At 47.0% G+C, this 22,574-nt stretch overlaps 1 protein-coding gene and 1 pseudogene across 1 annotated transcript; one reads left to right on the plus strand and one right to left on the minus strand.

Moving 5' to 3' along the window:
- Positions 1–237: 237 nt before the first annotated feature.
- LOC139411509 (stereocilin-like) lies at positions 238–16,091 on the plus strand. The gene is made up of 29 exons (XM_071157969.1): positions 238–310; positions 432–1,586; positions 3,109–3,133; positions 3,287–3,872; positions 3,983–4,891; positions 4,977–5,039; positions 5,120–5,245; positions 5,344–5,510; positions 5,591–5,777; positions 5,872–5,987; positions 6,118–6,250; positions 6,443–6,625; positions 6,717–6,755; positions 6,861–7,037; positions 7,310–7,459; positions 7,831–7,889; positions 8,087–8,210; positions 8,425–8,507; positions 8,603–8,738; positions 8,962–9,170; positions 9,316–9,406; positions 9,562–9,730; positions 9,849–10,018; positions 10,118–10,273; positions 10,381–10,523; positions 14,943–15,091; positions 15,282–15,379; positions 15,506–15,653; positions 15,929–16,091. The coding sequence occupies exons 1-29, from the start codon at positions 238–240 to the stop codon at positions 16,027–16,029; spliced, it is 5,925 nt and encodes a 1,974-aa protein (XP_071014070.1). The 3' UTR covers positions 16,030–16,091.
- Positions 16,092–16,419: 328 nt separating this feature from the next.
- Positions 16,420–20,193, minus strand: LOC139412431 (creatine kinase U-type, mitochondrial-like; annotated as a pseudogene).
- Between the last annotated feature and the right edge of the window lie 2,381 nt (positions 20,194–22,574).

Here is a 22,574-nt window from a genome sequence, read left to right on the forward strand (position 1 = left end):
GAAGGTGGTCAGGTGATGGTGGCCTGTCATTAAGGTTTAATGTCCACTCTACAATGAAACACTCTACTCCCTGTGTCCACGCTACTGACACCAACCCATTGCCAGAGGAAGGCTGTAACAGGGGATGCAGTCCAAACTCAGGGATATGACACCAATCAGACTTAGGCCACAGACTCAGAGACAGATGTGACATCACTGTGACATCATCAGCACTGGCTCTTGGAGGTGGTAGAGAAGATGGCGGTGTTTAGGGTAATGCGCATCACACTGTTGGTTGTTTTACTGGGCAATACATCCACCAAGAGTTCAGGTGAGGAGACTGTATCTTACAATTTTTTGTTATGATGTAGTGTAATGGTGTGATGATGCCTTGATATTAATAATGTTTGCTGTATCATGCTCAAAATATGACTTTGCAACATAATTTCCAGCAAGTAAAAAAGAGGACCAAAGAGAGCCCATTTTCAAGGACTTAGTATCAATATGGCGTAAAGGAGGGGGGTGGTATCCTAGCAAAGAGCCTGCCTCCCCGGAGAGAACCCAAGACCAGCAGGTCCACAGTGTGGTGAGGAGCATCATGGGAAGTCTGAAGACCCTGGGCCTGCTGCCCAGTAAGAGCATGGGCCTCCCCTCCCTCCAGAAGCCTGTGGACAGGCACCGTCTGTCAGGCTTCCTCTACAATATCTCCATGTACCTCCAGGAGATGGGTGCTGAGCTGGAGGAGCGACAGCTTGTCTCTGACGAGGAACAACTGTGGGAGAAGGTATTGCAGTCCTTTATCCAGTCAGAGGGGGGCGATGCGCTGAACCAGTGGGACACCCGGGAGCCCCCCAGGCCCAGCGTCAGACTCCAGGACTGGTTCCTGTCCCTGAGAGGCAGCCCTCACTGGGACGGGCTGCTGGGGCTTCTGCAGAGCCTCATGTCCCTGTCTGAGCGGCAACCCCACAGGCCCCTGCTTGACTTCCTGTCCCAGAACTGGAGGACAGTGAGTGCCCTGCTTGAGGCGGCCCTGCAGGCGCTGGTCAGCGGGACCTATGGCCAGGCCAGCGCCGGGCTGCAGGGCTTCATCTGTGCCCTTAGAGGCCGCAATGAATGTGCCTTCAGTGTCAGCTGGCTAACACAGTTTCTCCGCTTCATGGAGACACGCAACTGGAAGCCCGTGGTGAACCTGCACCCTGCGGGGATGGGGGCCAACCAGAGAAGGGGCTCAGCTGCTTTTGGGCGCCTGAAACCCTTCAGCATGCCCCCCAAGGCCCTGAGAGAGGAGGGGTTGTCTGGGAATGCCACTCAAGGGGATGTTGGGGACAGAAGGGACATGGGGGGAGACCTGGACTCCCTTCAGACACTGCTCCTGCAGGCTTTATCACGCTCTGATGGGGGGCAGAGGGCGGGGCAGCTGGCAGAGCAAAACCCTGCCCTGCTGCAGGGATTGGACGGCCTCAGAAGGGGATTCTTGCACAGGGTGGGCAGCTCCGTGTACGGCAACCTGAGGAGAAAGGTGTCCCGTGTTACCATGGCGCTGCTTGATGATGTCAGCAGCGTGGTGGATGTGACACAGCCCAAACATAAGGGCAGATGTTCCGTAGGTGAGTCCATGATGCTCCCCATTCACCAAAAGGTTGGGGTCAGTTCCGCTTCAATTTAGTCAATTCAGTGGATGAGCTGAAATTCAATGTATGAATGGAATACTTCCTATTTCTCTCCTTGAGGATTTTGTGATTTGACTGAATTCAACTGGAATTGAGCCTCAACCCTGGTGGCTAGCTATACTAAACAAAAATATATACTCAACATGCAACAATTTCAAAGATTTTGTTGAGCTACACTTCATAGAATGGAATCAGTCAATTGAAATACATACATTAGGCCCTAATCTATAGACATAACTGGGCAGGGGCGCAGCCAATCAGAATGAGTTCTTCCCCACAAAAGGGTGTTTTACAGACAGAAATAATCCAGATGTGGCTGCCCTGGGCTAGTGTGGTTACACTTGAGCTGTGGTTGGATTTAATTTAACCAGGCAAGTCAGTTAAGAACAAATTCTTATTTACAATGACATCCTACCCTGGACGACGCTGAGCCAATTGTGCGCTGCCCTATGGGACTCACAATCACGACCGGATGTGATACGGCCTTGATTCAAACCAGGGACTGTAGTGACACCTCTTGCACTGAGATGCAGTGCCTTAGACCGCTGTGCTACTCAGGATGCTCTGACAAATTCTCTAACACGATGTTGTAGGCGGTTTATGGTAGAGAAATGAACATTAAATGATCTGGCAACAGCTCTTTTGGACATTCCTGCATTCAGCATGCCAAGTGCACACACCCTCAAAAGAGACATCTGTGGCATTGTATTGTTTGACAAAACTGCACATTTTATTGTTCCCAGCACAAGGTGCGTCCGTGTAATTAATGATCATGCTGTTTAATCAGCTTCTTTATATGCCACACCTGTCCAGGTGGATGGATTATTTTGGCAAAGGAGAAATGCTCACTAACAGGGATGTAAACACATTTTTGCACAACATTTGAGAGAAATTAGCTTTTTGTGCGTATGGAAAATTTCTGGGATCTTTTGTTTCAGCTCATGAAAAATTGGACCAAAACTTTACACGTTGCGTTTATATTTTTGTTCAGTATACATGCTCTTACTTTTACTGTTCTTATAAAACACATGTCAGAGACGGGTCATACATGTTGATCAAGGTTTCTTGAATTTGATTTCCCTTCATACTAAGCTGATAATATGTCTCAAACAGCTCTTACTCATTAGTCATGAATGATTTAGACTGAAACCCATGACACATGAGAGTGTTTGAACTGACAGTGCTTTAAAATCATAATGGCCATGTTAGTCATTGAGAGGATCAGTTTTACCCTGCATCCCATGCTTTGGCTAATCTCTTTGCCCTCTCATTGATGCCAGTAACACTATCTCATGGGCATTGTGAGCCCAGCTATGCTGTTACATCAGGCCCGATTGTACGGTGCAAGTCGCTTTTTCCACCATTGATCTACCATAATATTCACTAGCTCTCTTACACTGTCTGTGATTTTCCATTAATCTATCTTTTATCTCTCTTTTTTTTATCTATCTTTTCAAAGGTGACCTGAGACAGCTAATCTTATGGTACGTAATCGAGAAAAAACTACGCTTATAATATAAACTACATGCATCATGAGGGTTTCATTTTATAACTTTCCCTCACAAAGAATATGAGGTTAATAGAAAATATATGTTGTTTGTAGTACCATACTCTCTCCCCTTGTCTGTGACTTGTAGGGGGATTAGACATAATGTCACATGGAATGCTCAGGCTCTGGGCTTCAACTCACAGGGCCCTCCCAGCACTCCTCCCTTCCTCTCCTGCCCAGCCATAGAGGGTGAGAGCGGGGACCCCAGACCCCCACCACGCCCCTCTCGCCCTAGACCAGCCCTGTCACCCCGCAGGGCACCCAAACAGAAACAACCACCCACCTCAACCCCAGTACCCCGCAGTTCCCGTCTCCTCAAGCCCCAGTCCGAGGCAGTAGAAGTTGGCCACAGCCACCTGAGAGAGATGGGGTACTTTGCCTCAGCAGAGATCCTGGAAGCAGCGTGTAACGCCTCTATCCCAGGCCTTACAGGTGTGTCCAACTTCACTGTGTTCCTCTACTGTAACCTGTTTGACGGGGACGATGGGTCTGTGGACCCGGAGGTTGGTCAGGTTGGACCCGACCTACACGCCACGTGTTCCGACGCCGCCTGGTACCTGTCTGCAGCCGAGGATGACTTCCTGTGGGTCCACGTCTGCAGCGAGTTCTTCGCTCACCAGTTCAACAACACTGTGTGTGCCAACACCTCCTTTTGGCTGCAGAGAGCACACCAGGTACAGTCCATGATCAAACCCCACTTCTGAATGCAAAAGAGTTGGGTTCTCAACTCACTTTTTTAACTTCTCCACAATGTCTAACTACATTCTGCCTGTGATGTTTGCAGGCTGCAGAGATGAAGGACTACCACTACTTCAACCAGTCCAGTATAGGTGACCTGTGTGTGCAGCTGTCAGGGGAGGTGGTGGAGGGCGGGGGCAGCCCAGGGCCTGACGAAGCCTGCCTGGCCCAGCTGGGCACCAGGTCACTCAGCGCCCAGGACTTCAGACGCTGCTTCCTGCCCAACACTTCTGCTCTGGTCTCAGCCCTGTGTGGCAGCGAGTCCCCTGAGGCCCATCCCTCCCACCCATCCCTTCCGGAGGGCAGCTGGGCTGCAGAGTACTGCTCCAGACTCCACAACTTCTCCCACCCTGAATCCATAGAAGACACATGTAACTACAGGAAGTGGAGCCTGCAGCATTTCACCAACGCCACCCTACTGGAGCTCTGTGGCAGTACAGAGGGGCTGAGGGAGTATGTTTGTAGCAATGCCACCCTCTACCGCCGGCTACTCTCAGCCTATCCTCAGTTCTCTGACCTTTGCGTTGACCTGGATGTAGAACAGGAGGACAGGAAGTGCTTCCTCCAGTGGTTCTTTGACATGCTCCCGGCGCCATACGACTTTGACACATCACAGCTGTGTGTGAGTCCTGCTCCGCTGCTGTTGGAGGCACTGCACAAGCTGAGTGTGTGTGAGGTGGATGGGGGTGAACGCGGGGGCTGGGTCGGGGCTGTGGGTTACGTGCTGAGGGTACTGGACTTTGTGGTTGGGCTCTCGGCGGGACTGGATGAGGGGGAGGGGGAGGTGAGGCAGGGCCTGGGCCAGGCCATCCTCCTTTCCAGTCTCCTTGACAACGCTTCATTCTGGGCAACTCTGCGTCCCGACGCATCACTGAGCGTGCTCCAAACCGTGGGCTTGTTCCTGCGCAGGGAGCAGAGCGCAGCTCTCAAAGAGGACCTGCTCAGCTGCTTCAGTGTAAGCCACATACCTTATACATAGAACACATACACATAAACATAGACACATGAAGGTAATGTGAATGCCTCCTCTGTCCTGACAGCCTGTATTATGGGACCTCATTGAGAGAGAGGACAACTCCTCTGCCCTCAGAGTCCTAATGCAGGTACTGTACACCTTTATAAAATGGTTAGGATGCAGATTAACTGGTTACCTGTACTAAGGTGAACATTGTTTTCTCTCTAGGAGTACCTCCAAATGCCCAGGGAGAGTATCCGCACACTGGTGATGTCAGCAGAGAAAGATGCAGTGAAAAGGTTTCTGTCTCACATGCACCAGAGCTGGGACCAGCTGCACGTAGAGACCACTCAGGTTTGTCCTCAAACACTCTCAGTTTAGTCATGGATGCTGGAAAGTAGGGATGTTACTAAGTTACTACTACTGTCAATAAAGACCACTGTCTCCCCCAGTCCTCTCAGAGAGAACTGCAGGCCATGGAGACCATGACGTCCGCCTTCATCCACAAGTTCCCTCGTGTGACCCCTGACCTCTTCGTCGACCTATCACAGTTCATACCTTTCATGTCCGTCTCTGACATCATGAGCTTCCCCACCTCCCTGATTGTCAACACCAGTGTGTGAGTTACTAGACCTGAGCTGCAATTTTATGCCAAAGGTCAAAGGTAATCGTGTTGACTGGTTCTGTGTTGTATCATAGGTTGATGGCGATCCGTGACCACAGCACAGAGATGAAGTCTCCACAGAAACAGGCATTTGTGAAGAGGCTCCTGCAGTCCAGTGTGGTGGGAGATGTCCCTTCCTGGCCACCATATTTCCTCAGCTCCATCCTCCCACTGCTCCCACATCTCCCAGTCAGCCAATTTCAACAGCTGACATCAGACCAGGTTACACATCTCATTCCTTATCTACTCTACTGATATTTTCATTAAGTATTGTGTACTGCATTGGCATTACTCTGTCATCATGTCCCTCCTCCAGCTGAGTCCCCTGGTGGAGTTTCTGGGAAACACCAGTCTGGATGGAACAAGAGGGCGTCATGTTCTACGGACTCTATTCATTAAAAAAAGGAACTTCACCAGTGATAACATATCGAGGTAGGGTCTTTGGTCTCAAGTTGTACACTATTCCGCATATAGTGCTCTAGTTCTGACCAGAGCCACAGTGTCCCTTTGTGCAGTTACCAGTGTATTATACCAGAGAGACGAGGGCATTATTTCTCAACAGGCTGGGAGTTCTGGTTTGTTACCTGAAACCAGAGGAGCTGCGTGCGTTTCTGGTGGCTTCCCCTGTGTCCTCTGCTCTTTGGCAGCAGCTAGCTCTCTGTGTTTCTGAGGGACTCATCAGTGATTCAGGCAAGGTGAGAGAGAATTGCATGTAAAAAAAATGGGATGCACTCCAAAAGTTCCAAGTTCATTTTGTGGCAGTGTGACAGTTTTTTCCTCCTACATACCTGTTAGGATATCAGTAAAAATGCCATTTGTATATGTATACAGTCCATATCATATGTGAGGGGCTCTGACCCTGTCGATCCTGCTCTTGCCATGTTCAGCTGTCTCTCTGGCTGGTCCAGGCGGTGCGGCCTCTGAATGCCAGCACTCTACCTCCTCCAGCACTGGCCACCCTCAGGGGTCTACTGCCCCAGCTAGGGGCTTCCTTCCTGCAGTCACTGCCCTCACTACAGCTCTTGGACCTGCTAACACAACCAGGTCTGCCCAGCTTCTCCCCAGCACAGGTCAGCACTGCATGGACTATGTCTACACACTGAATCTACCGGTATGTTGTTATCTGCTGAGCGAACATGACATGTTTTTAACTTCCCCCAGGCTTTCCAGATATTATCCAACATTTCACAAGACACAAATGTAAGTAAAGGCTCATTAGTGACCTCTTCAGTTATGTTTTAATCTACACAGCTTGTTGTGCATTCTTACAAGGCCATATATGCATGATGATCCTCTCCTTGTCAGCTCACCATGGATACACTGTGCAGGCTGAAACCCTTACTGCCTGGCCTGTCCCCTGCTGTGCTCAGAGGCATACACTGGTCTGAGATCAGTGGAACCACTCACTGCCAGTGCTGGCACACTCTACTGGCTGACCTGAAGCCTGCCCATAGAGCCATGCTCCACAGGGCACTGCAGGAGGTAAGTAAGGTGCTCTTGTTTCTCTGTGGGGAGATTACTTTCTCCTTGCTGTCAAACTGTTCTTTATTCATCATTTCCAGTGGCTCTGCATTGTCTTTCTTACCACACTGAGAGCAGATGATGACACAATAAAGAGATGGTAGAATTTAAATGCTAACAAACCAATTATGCTGTCAATCATCAACTACCTTATAAGTACAGTACTTAACCTATTACCAATTACTATTACTCAGGTACATGTTCCATTGTTTACTCCTTTGCTTTTATAAAAGGCTTTAGCCAGCAACTCAAGGAACTTCACAGTGCAGCTCCAATGTCTCCTGCCGTTTGTGCCCCTGAGGGAGCTGATAGAGGTTCTGGATAGAGAGACATTCCTGAGAGATATGAGCCTGTACAGAGACCTGCCCTGGTCCCCCCAACAGGTGCACATCCATCTCCACTATGCTCTGTCTGAACAGACAACACTACATAAACACCCACTCCTTTGGCTATGGTATAGCATCATTACTGTTGTTGCTCTAGAGCAAAAGCCATGCTGCCAGTGTGGGCCTGGGCTCCAATTAATCTTCAAATCATTGGATATGCTTCAGATGAGCCATTCAGGATATTAATACCCCATACGCCTCAGCCGTCATCAAGCAAATTGGTTTGGATGTAGTACAATAGTCTGGAGGGGGAATATAAATGAGTAATGCCTACCTTAAATAGATTTTGTCAGAGTTAAGGGTGTATTAGATTCTTTTCACCACCTGTTTTCTCTCTCTTACACACTTTGTCTTTCTGAATTATATAGGCTCAGCTACTTTTCAAGAGGATCCATCAATCTGAAATCATTACCAGAGACACTGTAGAGTAAGTCAAATGTTATTAGGTGTCATGGGTATGTGCTGTGTTATTGAATATCATGTGATATTCATGCAAATCATTACATGACAAAACTAGAGACTCAGTCAGTACCCAGTTTCATTAGGTTTCCCTCACCTGGATTACAAATGCAATGCAGTCTTCCAGATACAATTTATTCATCCAATCATCTATTTGGTCTTTAGGGACTTGGGCCATATTGCTGGTGGAATGAGCTGTGATTGGCTAAAGCTTTGGACCAATGAAACCGATTTTTCAGAGTTGCTTCAGTTTGTCAGTGAGTTGCCAGGAGGGGTGAGACCAGCTCTGGTGAGGAACCACAAGCAACCCACATGGTATCCCTCGTGTCACCCTCCCCTCCTCTTTCTCTCTCACCCCTCCCTTTTATTTATCTATATTTAGATACATCTTTCTTTATCTATAGTATTTTACCGTATCAAATGTCAAGAAAGGTATTCATGGAATTCTTCAGAGCTTCCTATTTCATACTAGTTTGTTCAGATGTTTTGTGTTTTGCTACCAGAGGAAATGCGTTGTAGAGGAGCTGCGGAAGAGACCAGAGGAAGACCTGGATGGTATAAGCCCCTGGTTTGCTGCAGAATTACCGTAAGAGATCATTCACTCCAAAATATATTGTATAAATGGTCCAACATTTAATCTTTCTCTATACAATATTAATCTGGTTATTCCTGCTGTCCCAGGGTGAACCTGATTGAGAGCCTGTCTAATACTTCACTGACAGCCATCCTGGCTCACATTCAGCAGCACTTTGTGGACTTCCTCAAGCTTCCCCGTCATAAGCAGATGGCCTTAGCAGAAAAGGCCATCACTGTGCTGGTGAGGAGAGACTATAATATTATTAGCACGAAATCCTCCTGATTAATAAAACATACACATTGATCAATTCATCCAAACATAATGATACAGGGTTGTACTGCATGGCATTACAATACTTAATAATCAGCTAAACGGATTGTGCTTTGTTGTCAACTGTAGTCATTATACTGCCGTACCTGCAGTAATTATACTGTAGTAACTGTGTTCTGATGTGTCCATTCAGAGCACCTCTCAGGGCCTGGCTGAGGGGGAGCTCAGGGTGGCCTCTGTGGACCTACTGGGGCCCCTGTTGCCCTTCCTGGACAGGGATACCCTGGGGCTGGTGGACAGAGGGGCCCTGGGGCTGCAACTGGATGAGCTGAGGGGGTACTGCCTGCCCTGGGACACCCTGAAGGACTTGGCTGCTCTGCTTACTGGAAGAGACCTGCTGGGGTGAGAGACAACTGGGTCTCTTTTAGGAGATGGTAGAGTGGGAGGCCTGGGGTGGTTGTGAGCTGGTTATGGCAGCACTGGGCCTGTGGGTATATGTCATGTATGCATTTATAACAGAAAGCTGGTGTGTGTGTGTTTATTGTAGAGAGGCATCGGCATGGACGGTTGGTGATGTGGAGCTTGTTGGCAGACTGTTGTTTACTCTCTCTCCAAAACAGATCAACTCCATCCCACTGGTGAGGACTCCAATGGGCGAAACACCAAGTGCCTTTATAATGACTATCACTTTATCATGGGTGATGACAATTAAAGCCCTGCAGTACTGTATGTGATTGCATGCGTGTACTTTTAGCAGGATGTGCTAAGTGTGTGTTTTACTACCATATATCAGGTGGTGTTGAGTGCAGACACGGTGGAGGAGGTTCTGGCAGGTCAGTGGCGCTGGGAGAACAGTGATGTGGGTCAGGCCTGTATGTCCCAGTGTGTGGACCAGAAGGGCCAGAGAGAGAGGATCCACAGTCTGATACGGGGGGTTGTCAGAGCACAGAACAGGAGAAAAGGTCATCATTGATCAGCTCTCTATATCATAACTGTATCATACCCACTAGCTCTGAAGGAAAGCTTGATGATCATGCATTGTGGTTCTAAACTCATTGCGGTCTCATGTCATCTATCCAGTGCCAGTCCCAAGCTGTGGTGACATAAGAGGCACCTTCCCCTCAGCATGGACAGCCAATCAGCTGAGCCGGATGGCAGGGGAGGAGTTGAGGCAGTGCGTGGAGGTCATAGGTCAGGACGCTTCACTGAGCCCTGAGCAGCGCCGAGCACTGTGGGTAAAGCTCAGGCAGGTTAGTTTCAGAACATCAGAGACGTTTTGGTTTTCATCACTGCCTGCTAAAGATTGACAGTGGAAATGTGTTCTTCACCCGTCCTTCACCCTCCTCCAGGCCTACAGTCCAGTTAGAGGCCTGAGACCAGAACAGGTCCTGGGGCTCGGCTGTCTGGTCACTGAGCTGGGGGAGAGAGAGCTCCAGGACATTAACCTGACTGACCTGGGTGTCCTGGCCTACCTGGGGGCTCTGACCGACTGGAGCCCAAAAAAGGTGACGAGCCTCCCATATTCCAATCTCACGTGTGATATTTGTAGTGTGGAGGGTTGCCCACTTCTGGTGTAAGTTGTTTGACTCTCCAACCCTGTGAATCGTTTCAGATGAGAGCAGCAGTTGTTGGTGTGATGCGGAAGCAGAAGTTGAAGGTGGAGCAGCTCGGAGCTGTAGAAGTGGCTTCTCTAGGACACCTGCTCTGTGGTTTAACATTGTTAGAGATCAACAGACTGGACCCCTACAACCTCAGGTCAGTCATGTATTAGAAATACACACTTTATTTTAAACACATAAATATTAGATTACATACCTTGTGAATAAAGCTCAGCCTATAGTGCAAAAGGCAAAAATCTGTCATTTTTTGCTGTCTGATTCCACTTGGTGATAATGCTTCTGTTACGAATCCCTTTTGGCCCGACAGTCTAGGGGGGATGGTAATGAGACGCGTAACATAACTCATGCAAATTATAATTGTGACAAAGTAAAAGTGTGAACGTAATAACCAGGACAACTGAAATCTACCGTCAAACTCAAGGTTTATTTGATAAACACACGGTAATGGGGGGAGCAGGAAAAGGGGCTGAGCTGGACCCAAGGAAAGAAACAAATATGCAAAAACACCCCTAAGCTAGACTAGCCTACTTTAACAACAGCTAACTAACTAACCAAAAATACAGTGGATGGTCCGCCCAGTTCTAACTAGTGTGTTTAACAAAGTTTACCTACGGGTAGTGTATGCCCATGGGCGACTTGTCTTGGTTTCCCCCTTTTCCCACCAGCAAACACCATAAGCAAAAACAATACTCACAGGAGATGACAAAGTGATTTGGAGGTGCTCAAACAAAAGAGAGGTTAAGACGCAAAGAGAGAGATCTACATACATGGCATTTACAAAGAGATTGAGCTCTTGAAATCTACGAAGAACAGAGATCTACCAACATGGCATTTACAAAGAGATTGAGAGCTAGAGCAAACAAATGATGGGGTTTTTAAACCATGGGGAAGGAACTGTGATAGGGTAGGTAACAGGAGGAGGTGTGTCTTCTGATTGATGGGTTGATTGTTGACTGATTGGGGAGTGATGATTTTCACCTGTGAGGGGAGACGGAGAGAAAAGAAACACACACACACAGGATACACACACAGGATACTTGTATCCGTAACACTCCCACCCTTAAAAGAGCAACCCTAGGGGTTGCGACTACAGTATTTCAATGAATACTCACAACAAAGCAACAACCTTGCAAAAACATACAGAAAACATTTTCACACACGAGACAAAAACTGGTTACCCAATTTTGTCTTCGGTAACGGTCCGACACAATCAACCACCACATGCTCGAATGGTTCACCTATGACAGGTATGGGACAAAGAGGAGCGGGAGGAATAACCTGATTTGGTTTTCCTGTTATCTGACATGTGTGGCATGTCCGACAGAACTGCGCCACATCTTGTTTTAAACCCGGCCAAAAGAAATGTTGAAGGATCCGATCATAAGTCTTTGTAATTCCTAAATGACCAGACCACTGGTGATCATGAGCAAGGGATAACACATTTTGTCGAAAGGCTGTAGGAATCACTATTTGGTAAACAGCATTCCAATCTCCACCCGCGTCAACATGGGATTTCCATTTACGCATGAGGAGATTACCATCAATGAAGTAAGCCACATTCTTCTTCTTCACCTCTTCTAACGAGACAACACTAGAAAAACATTTAGCAAGTTTGTTGTCAACCTTTTGGTTAGCAATCAGCTGCTCACGAGTGACTGGTAACTGTATTGCATCAGCAATAAGTTCAACGTTCTTTGATTCTTTCCTGGGCTGTTTGTCAGAGGTGATCAGCTTCTCAGAGGTATCACACAATCCATCCTCTTGATCATCCTCTTTGAACAGAACAGTGTTCGACAAATCTATCACGTCACCCTCTTGTAGTGCCTGAGCACGAGTGACAGCACAAGCGGGGAACACATGTGGATAACTCTGTGCCAACTCATTCGAGAGAGAGTGGTCACTTTTATCCAATACTTCCAATACGGGTACTACCTTTCCTCCGGCAATATCGTTACCCATTATAAAGGTCACACCTTTCACTGGCAACTTAGGACGTACCCCCACTCTGAATATTCCACTGATTAACTCAGTGTACTTTCACAAAGTGCAACGGCACGGGGACAAAACCCATTTCAATACCCTGCACTAACACACTGGAACCACAGTATGTATCGTCAGATAAGGGCAACACACCAGACAATATAAACGACTGCGCCGCACCAGTATCTCTAAGGATTTTAACTGGACGCTGAGACGCTTCGTCATTCGTTAGGGACACAAACCCCTCGGAAATGAATGGTTCATAACTGCGGTCGGGGACTGAGACTTTCAAACTGCAGTTACCCTGAGGCACCTGTTTTGTTGCAGACCTCACAACCGTACGAATTAGAGCAACACCTGTTGGCGGCTTGGCACGAAGAGGCATCCCTTGTTTGCGTTTAAGCAGGAAGCAATCATTAATCATATGTCCCACTTTATGACAATAGAAACAGGAACGCTCAGTCTTCTGGCGTGCTTGATATACTACTGCTGGTCGACTAGGGCTAAAGGTAGGAAACTCAGTGGCTCTACTCTCAGTTTGAGCCGAAAACACACTCTTGTGCGTCAACACAAACTCGTCTGCCAACACAGACGCTTCTGCCAGGGAGGATACTTTCTGTTCGTTTAGGTAAACTACAATGCGTTCGGGTAAGCAATTTTTAAACTCTTCCAACAAGATTAACTCCCGGAGAGAGTTGAAATCAGTTACCTTACTAGCAGCATGCCATTTATCAAACAGATTTCCCTTGTCTCTAGCAAATTCCACATAAGTCTTACTAGAAGACTTTCTATGAGACCTAAATCTCTGTCGGTATGCCTCAGGCACAAGCTCATAGGCACGAAGAACAGTAGCTTTGACCACTTCATAATTCAAACTGTCCTCCAGAGGTAGCGCTGACAAAACCTCTTGGGCTTTACCAGTTAATTTACACTGAAGTAATAGGCACCATACCTCTTCAGGCCACTTCAATGCTACGGCTATACGCTCAAATACACAAAAATAGGAGTCAACCTCGGACTCTCTGAACAAAGGTACTAAGGCAATCTGCCTACTAATGTCAAACGTGTTTGAGGACACAGCTGGTGAGGACGACTCACTAACAGTGACAGCAGGAACAAAGGCTAGCCTCGCTGTCTCTGCCTCCAGTTCCATCTGGCGCATTTTAAACGTCATCTGCCTCTGTTCTCGTTCTCGTTCTTTTTCTGCCTCAATTTTACACATCTCCAACTGGAGAGTCTCTCGCCTAATTTGGGCTCTCTCTTTCACCTCTAGTTGTAACTGTACTATACGGACATCCCTCCTGGCATCACCATTTGACAGTGGGGAGCGTGGATCAAAATGGGACAATGTGGCTGGTGTTTTAGCCTCGCCCTCATTATCAGACACCAATGGGCTTACAGGAGCAGCAACATCCCCTACAGGGTTAGTAGACTCAGGCAGCGGTAACACAAGCACCTGCTCTTCCAACAATACATTTAACACTATCTGTTTAACCTCCGACTTAACTACATTCTGTGGAATCGATACTGAATAATGGTCAGCCAAGGTCATTAAATCAACTCTACGACATTTGTCAAAAACCTCCCACGAAGGGTTATCCAAAAAGGACTTCAAATCAAAAGTAGCCATCTTACACTACTTCACAAGAGCCAACGAAAATAGCAAACACTAATGCTACTTCAGCTATGACGTTCAACACTGAACTATACCACTATCAACAATCTACATGAGCGGCATGGGTGTCAGTAAAGACAGATCCCGGATGAGCCCCCACTTATGTTACGAATCCCTTTTGGCCCGACAGTCTAGGGGGGATGGTAATGAGACGCGTAACATAACTCATGCAAATTATAATTGTGACAAAGTAAAAGTGTGAACGTAATAACCAAGACAACTGAAATCTACCGTCAAACTCAAGGTTTATTTGATAAACACACGGTAATGGGGGGAACAGGAAAAGGGGCTGAGCTGGACCCAAGGAAAGAAACAAATATGCAAAAACACCCCTAAGCTAGACTAGCCTACTTTAACAACAGCTAACTAACTAACCAAAAATACAGTGGGTGGTCCGCCCAGTTCTAACTAGTGTGTTTAACAAAGTTTACCTACGGGTAGTGTATGCCCATGGGCGACTTGTCTTGGTTTCCCCCTTTTCCCACCAGCAAACACCATAAGCAAAAACAATACTCACAGGAGATGACAAAGTGATTTGGAGGTGCTCAAACAAAAGAGAGGTTAAGACGCAAAGAGAGAGATCTACATACATGGCATTTACAAAGAGATTGAGCTCTTGAAATCTACGAAGAACAGAGATCTACCAACATGGCATTTACAAAGAGATTGAGAGCTAGAGCAAACAAATGATGGGGTTTTTAAACCATGGGGAAGGAACTGTGATAGGGTAGGAAACAGGAGGAGGTGTGTCTTCTGATTGATGGGTTGATTGTTGACTGATTGGGGAGTGACGGAGAGAAAAGAAACACACACACACAGGATACACACACAGGATACTTGTATCCGTAACAGCTTCCATCAACTCAGTCCTAATGAGTCCTCCTGCTATATGACTGACAGCATGGCTGCTCTGTTCCTGAGGGAGCTGGCCCTGCCGTGTTCAGAGCAGCAGATGGAGGCTCTGACCGCCCGTCTCTCCAGTCCTCAGGCCTTTGGCCCCGTCAGTACCTGGGGCCCAGAGGTCTTCACTGAGATCGGCACACTAGCAGGTACAGCTGTTCAAATGGGGCAGGGGTTTAAACTCAGAAAGCTTTATTGTTGTATATTCAGTATATTTGATCCTTAACTATAAGGAATAGTTAGTTGGTAGTGACCAGTGAATCCACCCCCCTCGCACGCACACTCATTACATGAGTCCTCTCTCTCTCCCTGTCTCTCTCCCTCCCTCTCTCTGTCCAGCGGGTCTGGAGGACATGGTTCTGTCTGCTCTGGTACAGGAGCAGATGGAGGGGCTCATCCCCGAAGCTATCGCCCTGATTCCCCCCACAAAGATGGCTGTGAGTCTCTCTCTGGTTCACCTCAGGATACTTAAGAGCTGGTTTGGATAATGCTGTTTAAATAATGCTCTCCAAACCACATCCCATTTTGTTAGTTGATGCACGATGTGTGTGCGTGTCTGTCAGGTGGTATTCAGTGCGGTCCAGCTGTCGTGGCTGAATGTGGAGCAGGCGTGGGTGGTCACAGAGAAGCAGTGGGCGGAGCTGAACAGTGGGCAGAGACATGCCTTGGGCCTGGCACAGTATGAGGGGGATGTCCTGTTAGAGCACAGAGGTAAGGATTCACAGAGGTAAGGATTCACAGAGGTAAGGATTCACAGAGGTAAGGATTCACAGGGGTAATGATTCAAAGGTTAAGGACTCAGGGACATGGATAAAGATCATCTCATGAGAAAGAGGGAAATAACAATTTGGTCTTATTGATGGGTGTTGTTCAATGATTTATGTTTTTTGTCTGTAATAGCATACCAATATCATCATAATGTCATGTTTAACAATAACTATGTGGTAGTGATATCATTGTTTGGTATGTTTTGTTTGCGTCCACAGGGAGGAATGTGGCCCCGGCAACACGGTCAGCTGACAGCCTCACTGTGTGCTTATTGTCTCTATGCTGTATGTTATGGCAACTATCGTGCAACACACAGTAACCCATTTGTATTTATTTGTTCTTTGACCTTCTTTTATTGAATTGTAACATTTGTACTTAAAAATAAACCAAACATTTTGAACTGTTCCATTTGTATCCTGGAATGAGCGCTTCACCTCATGCTATTCAAATGCCTGACATACTCTGCATGCATCATTCGGATGTGTCTGTGTGTTTGGGATTTTGCTACTCTGTTACTGTGGTTACAGTGTGGAGGGCACTCATTAAATTTGATATAAAAGCACCTCTCTGAAAAAATATGGCAGTAGGACACAACCTCATTTTGTATAGTACACAACAATTACTGGTCAATCCCCAAGTTTAATTTGAATGTATTGATATATAGCTGAAGAGTTTATAGCTGCTATTCAGGTAAAGTCCTGAATAGCAGCTATAAACTCTTCAGCTATATATGAATACATTCAAATTAAAGGAGGACCACAGTTAATGATTTGGATTTATATAGCTTTATTGAAGTATATTGTTTGTGAATGTAAAATCGCAACTCGGGCATCTGCAAGGCCAGTCTCTCTCAACCTGAACTGAGATGGGTGCAGGGATTCGGATATCCTGATCTCTCTCCAGTCTCTTCTCACACGCAATCAGGTATCAATCACATTCTGAACAAGCTGGACCTACATACAACACGCAAACACATATAACCTATTATTTCTCCACTCTCTACAACTGCCTATTAAAGCTGAATATTATGATTGTCACTGTCACTACATTCTATTCTGTGGTGTAGAGATCCAGAGGTCTTACCTCTGATTCACCCAGTCTGGCCAGGTTAGAGATGTCACAAGTTGTGCCACAGCTGCGGAGTCCACACCGTCCATACCTCGCTTCTGCAGAAGCAGGTTGTCCAGCATCTTCTGAAAACGAGGATCCCAGTAAAAAAAACGACAGAAAAACAGAGAATTTAGGATCCTGGAATTTGAGGACAGCTCCGCACAGGCATCCCCTTAGCACAGTTTCTTCATATGGTTGTTCATGTGTCAACCCATAGGTGAGTGAGGTGGTAAGGGCCAGATCTTGCTAAGACGAGGCAGGTTGCCCTGAGTCCAGTGCCCAGGTTCGAGGGGCAGGTGAGGATGTAACCCAGCCTCTCGCTCCACATGAACTCCCAGCCTTTCTCCATGATCAGCCTCGTCACCTGGTGGTGATGTCAACAACAGCTCATAAAAAGACACAACAAAGCATGAAAGGTTTAAGTGTCATTTAAGACACAGTTAACATGTGGGTGAAGGCAATGAATCCAATCAGTGATTCTGCTGGGCTCACCTCCTCCAGTCCCCTGTAGAACCTCTCAAACACCCTCATGTTGCTGCCCTTCTCCATCTAGATGACCCGGGTGTGGTCCTCCTCGTTGATCCACAACAGGAAGTTCTCCTGATTGTTGTGCCTTTCCAGACCAACGGGTTATCTCCATAGGTTTCAGCGCTTCTAAAATAGTTTATATTGTTTGGTTTTAGAGTTGTGCTTTTATCAAACCATTATACTTACCAAATGCCCTGTGCATCTGGCCAATCCCTGGCCATTCCTGCACAGGTCAAGAGGGGGGAAACTGGTATATCGAACAGGAAGTGATCCTGTGAACTCCAAAAACAAGTGTTATGCATCTCAGTGATAGAATAAGGAAATTAAACAAATAAAAACAATTCTCCAAAGCAGTGTGTGGTGCAGACTGTGTTTTCCTCACATGAATGAGCAGCTGCTGCTCCTTGTCAGTCATCTGTACTGTCCCTTGAGTTCCCCCTGCAAGATGTTGAGGGCGTCCACCACCAGCTCCACCTCCCGGTGCTCTGCCCAAAAACAGCCAGGGGGCAGGCTCAGCCCTCAGATGCTCAGGCCCGTTCACGTGACGATGACACGTGGCGCTCATCAAACTGACCCGTCCGGATCTGACAAGAGACTATGGTAAGTATTGGCTCACTTGAACAGTTCAGAATGTAGATATATAGGTCTGGTACCTAGTCAACTGGGTGGTTGATGCAATGACATTTTTATACTTATGTCCATGGACATTCCCATCATTCTGTACATTGCTGGCATCCAGGTCTGTGGGGAGAGATTGTGTATAAATGCATGGTCTTAAAAAAATGAAACCTTGGTAACCAACAGCGATCACAAAGCAAAGGCTTCTGTGTTATTCTTTCCTTTCCATACTTCTCTCTACACAGAAAAAGGTGGAATATTGGGAAACTCTGTTATTAATAAGAGTCTGCAGAGCACTTGCCTGCACTTCAAGGCAGAATTGAAAACTGCAGTTGATCCCCTTTCATCTAGGTTTTAGCTGTAACACATTTATAAGGAATGGGTGACGCTCCAATATATGTAGTAGCTTTAGAAAATCTATTTCACGGTGACCTCCATTAGATTTAAAAAATGCACTGAAGTTCCAGCAAGATAGGTAGTAGGCACACCAATTCACTGTGAAAAGACACAGACCACAAAGGCCGCTGTGATCCATCCCGATAGGACTCCTCGTCTCCGGCTACCATGCCAACAGACTTTATGAAGGGCACACAGCTTGGCATAGAGGGAAGATATGTGTCACGTTCTGACCTTTATTTCCTTTGTTTTGTCTTTATTTAGTATGGTCAGGGCGTGAGTTGGGGTGGGCATTCTATGTTTATTATAAGATAGAAACTGAACCATGAAATATAAAACAATAAACGTGAACATGAACGAAAACCGTCTTAGTATGGTTCTCAATCAGAGGCAGGTGTCGTTAGTTGTCTCTGATTGAGAATCATACCTAGGTAGCCTGGGTTTCACTTTTGAGTTGTGGGTGTTTGTTTCCGTGTGAGTGTTTGTTGCCACGCGGTACTGTTTCGGTTTTCGTTCATGTTCACGTTTATTGTTTTATATTTCATAGTGTTCAGTTTATATCTTATAATAAACATTATGGACACTTACCACTCTGCGCATTGGTCCTCCGATCCTTCTCGCTTCTCCTCCTCAAAAGAGGAGGAGGAATGCCGTTACAGAAATACCCACCAACAAAGGACCAAGCAGCGTGGTAAAGGGCAGCAGCAGCGGCAAAGAACACAGGACTCCTGGACATGGGAGGAGATTCTAGACGGTAAAGGACCCTGGGCACAGCCAGGCGAATATTGCCGCCCCAAAGCAGAGCTGGAGGCAGCGAAGGCAGAGAGGCGCTGGTATGAGGAGGCAGCACGGCAGCGTGGATGGAAGCCCGAGAGGCAGCCCCAAAAATGTCTTGCTCTACGCATCTGGTCTCCAGTGCGTCTCCTCGGGCCGGCGTACATGGCACCAGCCTTACGCATGGTGTCCCCGGTTTGCCAGCACAGTCCAGTGCGGGCTATTCCACCTCGCCGCACTGGCCTGGCTACGGGGAGCATTCAACCAGGAAAGGTTGGGCAGGCTCGGTGCTCAAGAGCTCCAGTGCGCCTGCACGGTCCGGTCTATGGTGGCAGCCCCCCGCACCAGGCTGTCTCTCCGTCTTCTGCCTACAGGTGTTCCCGCCTGTCCAGCGCTGCTAGAGCCTTCCTCCTCTCCAGCGCTGCCAGAGTCTCCCGTCTGTCCTGAGCTGCCAGAGTCTCCCGTCTGTCCTGAGCCACCAGAGTCGCCAGTCTGTCCTGCGCCGCCAGAGCCGCCAGTCTGTCCTGAGCCGCTAGAGCCGCCAGTCAGCCAGGAGCCGCCAGAGCCGCCAGTCAGCCAGGTGCCGCCAGAGTCGCCAGTCAGCCAGGAGCCGCCAGTCAGCCAGGAGCCGCCAGAGCCGCCAGTCAGCCAGGAGCCGCCAGAGCCGCCAGTCAGCCAGGAGCCGCAGGTCAGCCAGGAGCTGCCAGAGCCGTCAGTCAGCCAGGAGCTTCCAGAGCCGTCAGCCAGCCAGGAGCTTCCAGAGTCGTCAGCCAGCCAGGAGCTGCCAGAGCCATCAGTCAGCCAAGGAGCTGCCAGAGCCGTCAGTCAGCCAGGAGCTACCAGAGCCGTCAGCCAGCCAGGAGCTGCCAGAGCCGTCAGCCAGCCAGGAGCTGCCAGAACCGTCAGTCAGCCAGGTGATGCCAGAATCGCCCTTCACTCCGGAGCATCCGGAGTCTCCCGCCTGTCCGCCGCTGCCGGAGTCTCCCGCCTGTCCGCCGCTGCCAGAGTCTCCTACCTGTCCGCCCCTGCCGGAGTCTCCCGTCCTTTCGGAACCCATTTCTAGGGTCCCCAGTCCGAGGTCGGCGGTGAGGGTCGCCGCTTGTAGTTAAATGAAAATGGGCCAACTAGAAGAATCAATACATGTACATTTGGCAGTGATAATTATAATTTCACTGCAACATTTTGAAATCTATCTAATGTTGTCATACATTGTTGTCGTTGTTCACTGGAATTCTTGAGCCTGTACTTTTTTTTTAGGCGTACAATGAGGCGGAGAAAAACTGTGGGGAAGTGGCGGCTCTGACGTCCCGCGCCAGAGCCGCCACCGCGGACAGATGCCCACCCAGTCCCTCCCCTATAGGTTCAGGTTTTTGCGGCCATAGTCCGCACCTTTGGGGGGGGGGGGGGGGGGGGGGGGTACTGTCACGTTCTGACCTTTATTTCTTTTGTTTTGTCTTTATTTAGTATGGTCAGGGCGTGAGTTTGGGTGGGCAGTCTATGTTTGCTTTTCTATGTTTGGTTTCTGTTTCGGCCTAGTATGGTTCTCAATCAGAGGCAGGTGTCGTTAGTTGTCTCTGATTGAGAATCATACTTAGGCAGCCTGGGTTTCACTTTTGAGTTGTGGGTGTTTGTTTCTGTGTGAGTGTTTGTTGCCACAGGGTACTGTTTCGGTTTTTGTTCATGTTCTTCTCGCTTCTCCTCCTCAGTAGAGGAGGAGGAATGCCGTTGCAATATGAGGTGACTGGCCTTGCAGTTGTTGTGTTTGCGTAAATCAGGGAACTCTTCACTGTAGAAACACTATTGAAATAAGTACAGACAAAAAGGGGGTACAATGATAGCACACCCCTAACGCATGAATAGGTTTTGGAGGCTGTGGACACTGGGATCTGTCACTGTCTGTCTGGGATAACTGGCAGGGTACAGCCTCCTGACTTGAGCTCCTGTGGTGACGTGTTCTCTGTTCAGAAAAAACCCTGCTGTAGCAAATGACAATACTCCACTAAGAGACAGGACTCCTATGTTGCGCTTCCTAGGTGACCACAGCTTGAAGAAACTGCTTGCCATTTTCCCTGTGAAACATGAGAGGAGAGTGTGTTACTGATACTAGCTGCTGTCCCCTTGATCCTGAAGTACTACTGAAGTATTACTCATCACTACGACTCAAGATCTACACTAAACCTACTGGTGTTACTACTTGATTGCTATTGAAATGTGTGGTAAACCAGTAGTGATTTATGTAGTAATTGAAGTACCGGTAGTAATGAGTGATACATTGGGATGTTTCACTACTGTTGAACACTACATATTTCCTACTCAAATCACTACACAATTCTCCCTTAATGACTACTGTGCAACTACTGAGCTTTTGAGTATCTACTACTTAAAATCTACACATACCCACACAATTCCTACATGTTCACTATTGGATTACTACACAACGCCTACACATTACTACTGTATGCCTATTCAATCCCTATTTAATTACTACTGCCAGTGCCATCTCTGTGTGTGTAGTGTTGTGTCACTGCTGAATTGCTCCTGATCCTTTTTCATTTCCTAAATAAACCCTTTAGAATTACTATTGAAAACATTTACTACTGTTTATTTATTCAAAATCACTACTGACATCTTGTTTCACTACTGTGTCACTACTAGTCTAGTGCACATTATTGAACTTTTTATTATTATTACATTAATTACGTATAAATGACATATTTACACTTTTTTGTTAAACCCTTTGAAGTCTTGTCTTCATTCAACTTTGACTTAACTATCTTCAGATCCTCTTTTTTGTTGCAGTCACATTTCTCCACAACGTAACTTTTAGAAAATAAAGATACGCAGCAGTAATATGTAGGCATTGTGTAGTAATACAATTATAGGCCAAAAGATCAAAAGATCTGAAGTTATCTGGAGTTATTGGAAACTCAATAGTAGACTGTTGGAAGATGATCATTTCAAGATGGATGCCAAAGATATTATACAAGACAATTGGAGGAAAGCCCAACTATTTAAGTCTTATGGGAAATATTGGGAATTAATGAAGTATAAAATAAGACAAACAGCCATGAAGAGAGCTAAAGAAATTGCTGAACTTAAAAGATTGAGGGAAGATACATTTGTTAATGAAATACTTTCTCTAATCTCTATGGAGGACCTTGATGAAGAAGGAAAGGCTCAGTTATTCTCTTTACAACTAGAAATGAACTGAATGTATGAAGAGAGAGCAAACAGGGTATTTTAAAGATCTAGAAGGAGGCGGTTGGTGGAAGGTGAAAAAAATACAAAATACTTTTACAATTTAGAAAGAAAGAATTCTGAACTTACATCTATTAATAAGCTCAATATAGATGGCAAAGAAAATGAAAACCCCAAAGATATTTCAAAATATGTTTCAGAATTCTATGGTAACCTTAATACCAGTAATGCCTGTCGTAC

This window comes from Oncorhynchus clarkii, chromosome 6, assembly GCF_045791955.1.
Source record: "Oncorhynchus clarkii lewisi isolate Uvic-CL-2024 chromosome 6, UVic_Ocla_1.0, whole genome shotgun sequence".
Lineage (NCBI taxonomy): Eukaryota > Metazoa > Chordata > Actinopteri > Salmoniformes > Salmonidae > Oncorhynchus > Oncorhynchus clarkii.